This window comes from Carya illinoinensis, chromosome 7, assembly GCF_018687715.1.
Source record: "Carya illinoinensis cultivar Pawnee chromosome 7, C.illinoinensisPawnee_v1, whole genome shotgun sequence".
NCBI lineage: Eukaryota > Viridiplantae > Streptophyta > Magnoliopsida > Fagales > Juglandaceae > Carya > Carya illinoinensis.
The window spans coordinates 37,447,547-37,450,816 of NC_056758.1; the positions used below are offsets into that span (position 1 = coordinate 37,447,547).

Here is a 3,270-nt window from a genome sequence, read left to right on the forward strand (position 1 = left end):
CATACTAATAGACTCATGATATCGCGCGCGACTAATGAGGCGTGTTTTAAATTATTTAATAATTTAATAATTTATACAAAAACTCGTTTTAAATGTGTCATAAAAATTGATGTGATTGCATGTGATAAAATTAAAGATGACGAAGAACATCATTAATTTCTTTAATAATTTAATAGGTGTGTGTGGATTAAAATATTGGTCCAAGCTGGAAATCAACAGCCCTGATCTTAGTTGATTCTGGAATAAGAAAGACAAGAAGAAAAACCCTGACTCCTAATCTGGCATGCTTAATTTCTGGAATCTTTTATATAAAGTTCGTGCCACACCTTTTAAAAAGACAAATAAAATCGCTGTTCCGGATATTAAAGCTAGAATACCAGAAACCATGTCCATCTTCCAGCTTTTCTAATAGTACTACTCCCCCCTCCCTTCCTCCTACCTGATTCTTTCTTATATATCATTTTTGGATTTGTAGAGATAGAAGCTTTTGCATCAAGCTCAAAGCATTGCCAATATTATAACATGGGGAGAGCTCCTTGCTGTGACAAAGCAAACGTCAAAAAAGGCCCATGGTCACCAGAGGAAGATGCCAAACTCAAGTCGCATATAGAGAAGAATGGCACCGGGGGTAACTGGATCGCTTTACCCCAAAAGATCGGTACTTGATGCTCATTTTCCTCTATACTATTTTCTTAATTTTCCTAATTGCTAGAATAAAAAATCTAATTAAACTGCAGTGAACTAGCTTGTTTACATCTCACGCCATATTTAAGCTAGCTGTTGTACGTTTTCTGAATCAGGCCTTAAGAGATGCGGCAAGAGTTGCCGCCTTAGGTGGTTGAACTACCTCCGCCCAAATATCAAGCACGGAGGTTTTTCAGAAGAGGAAGAGAAGATAATTTGCAGCCTCTTTATCAGCATCGGAAGCAGGTAGTTTTTATCGTCGTCTATACCGAGATATTTATTTAACAATTTAGGTGGCCGAAGAGAGATGATCATCTTCAATTCTATATTTTCAACGCCCTTAATTTGTGTTTACTCTATAAATTTTTTTGTTAATTTGCACGAACAGGTGGTCTATTATTGCAGCACAGTTACCCGGAAGAACGGATAATGATATAAAGAATTACTGGAACACAAGGCTGAAGAAGAAGCTCCTTGGCAAGCAGAGAAAAGAACAGCAGGCTCGTAGAGGTAGCAGTCTAAAGCAGGAAATGAAGAGAGGGGGTGGGAATTCCATGGTTCCTGATAACAATAACCAAAACCCTTACCAGCCAGAGCTGCCTGTGCTGGCACCAATACCATACTCAAACCAAGAACCTCGTTTTAACGACCATGCTTCTATCAGAAAATTACTCATCAAGCTTGAAGGAAGATTTTCTGAGGTTGATCTGCCAATCCATCAGGGGAGAAGTACTCTTCAATTCACAAATGATATTTCCGCCACTGAACAAATATATCAGGCTGTGAATATGCCCGGTACTTCTCCCATAGATACACTAAACGACAATGGCAATCAATTTGCACAAGCCCAGTCCTATTTTGATGGGGCAGAATTAAACGCGCTGCAAGGACAAGGCAGTTTTCCAGCAGAGCTAGAGGAAATCGTGTACAACAATCCACAGGGAGTAAATGGGCTAGAATTCTTATGTGGGGATGACATGGTCGATAATATAATTGGCACTAGCAGTACTTCTGGTGGAAGTAACGTTTGGGGGGAGATGAGGACTCTGGTTTATCCTCCAGTACTACTAGCTTCCAACTATGAAGGTATGCAACAAGGGACACTACAGGAATGTGCTTTTGAAGAGTTGAGGTACCCTCATGCAAATTTAGCTTCTGTACATGGTAAAATCTCTAGCAATATATAATAGGAAAGTGGTGTTGGGTTCTCAGAGAAAACCCTAATAAACTCAGTTGTCATATGTTGCTTTTTTTATGCTTGTAGATCTATATCCATGGTGACTATAATTTGTCTGCTATATTGTGCACGATAAGCTCTTTTTTGCTGTATTTTTCAGTCTAATTAAGTTTCCTGGTTAGTATTGAATAATGGGGGATTTGCAGCTTCTGCTTTATATATAATTCATCGGCACTAGTTGGGGGTAATTTAGAGCTCGTGATTTACAAAAAAAAAAAAAAAAAAAAACGAAGACATGATTGGGTTTGTTGTTATTGCTGGAAAATCATACAAGCAATTGTCTATGCAGTATTCTTGTAGATAACATAAATGCGCATAGCTAGAGACCCCCAAGAAAATACTGCATCAATAGATGATTGCACGGGCGCGTCTCGCATTTCGGGCGCCTGTTGCTAATATTTAAGCTTAATTCAAGTTTTTTAACTTTCTATGATATGTGCCATATGGCTGCATTAATTCATAACAAATATATGCATGCATGGCTAACACATTAACAAAACACTTGAGAACGTCTACATCCTCATTCCTAAGTGATGCATAATCTTCGAGAATTAAGTTGATCATTTGGTTTAATTTAGTGATATTCAAGATCTTCTAACCCTAGGGGGTGGCTCAAGTGGTTTAGATGGTATACTCCCTCCGAGGTCTAAGGTTAATCCAATTCCCTTAGGTGTAAATAATTTTTAGAGGCCATGAAATTTTTCTCTAATTGCACTTGCAATAAACTCTTTGCCCAAGCTGCCAATACACTTATATGTGCCAATAAAAATTAAATTAAAAAAAGAAGAAGAAGAAGGTATACGAGATTTTCCAAGCAAAAAATGTGGTAGCTGGTGTTAGCACGTTTCTCATTCATACGAGGTTACAACTAGGCATGGATATTTAAAGCGGATAGTTCATGATCAGCCAAAATATTGTTCTCGATCACTTTTTTCTTCCTATATATGGCTTCTCGTAGGTAGACATTTTAGAGAAATCACCAATAAAGTATTATAATTGTTATTTTTTGGAATGGGAAAACTAAGTTTTTTTTTTTTTAATCAAATTTAATAAAAAAAACCTTAAAATTAATCGTCAATGGTTTTCAATTTGAAACTACAAGTCACTGATGAGTAGTTCCGCCCTACATTAGGCGCGGCAGTACTGTCTGAGGGCCGATAGGTACAGTCATTGAGTGCTGGTTTAAAACTCTGAAACGCAGTACTATGATGGAAACGAATGAAGGGCACAATGAAACAAAAGGAACATATACGACGACAACACAATTCGATCCGAGTACTGCATGTGGGACGTTGGTTTGATAATCAAGACTTCCTCAGATTTATTGTCGTTCAAAACTTCCATTGATA

General features: G+C 37.6%; 1 protein-coding gene across 1 annotated transcript; it reads left to right on the top strand.

The window, feature by feature from the left end:
• Positions 1 to 311: 311 nt before the first annotated feature.
• LOC122316765 (transcription factor RAX3-like) lies at positions 312 to 2,050 on the top strand. The gene is made up of 3 exons (XM_043133538.1): positions 312 to 658; positions 801 to 930; positions 1,073 to 2,050. The coding sequence occupies exons 1-3, from the start codon at positions 523 to 525 to the stop codon at positions 1,869 to 1,871; spliced, it is 1,065 nt and encodes a 354-aa protein (XP_042989472.1). The 5' UTR covers positions 312 to 522; the 3' UTR covers positions 1,872 to 2,050.
• Positions 2,051 to 3,270: the final 1,220 nt, after the last annotated feature.

Excerpts from the sequence above, each read along its gene's own strand:
- LOC122316765 (XM_043133538.1), top strand. The coding sequence starts at position 523 with ATGGGGAGAGCTCCTTGCTGTGACAAAGCAAACGTCAAAAAAGGCCCA. Across the intron at positions 659-800 it reads CGCTTTACCCCAAAAGATCG|GCCTTAAGAGATGCGGCAAG; the intron begins GTACTTGATGCT and ends TTTCTGAATCAG. Across the intron at positions 931-1,072 it reads TTTATCAGCATCGGAAGCAG|GTGGTCTATTATTGCAGCAC; the intron begins GTAGTTTTTATC and ends TTGCACGAACAG.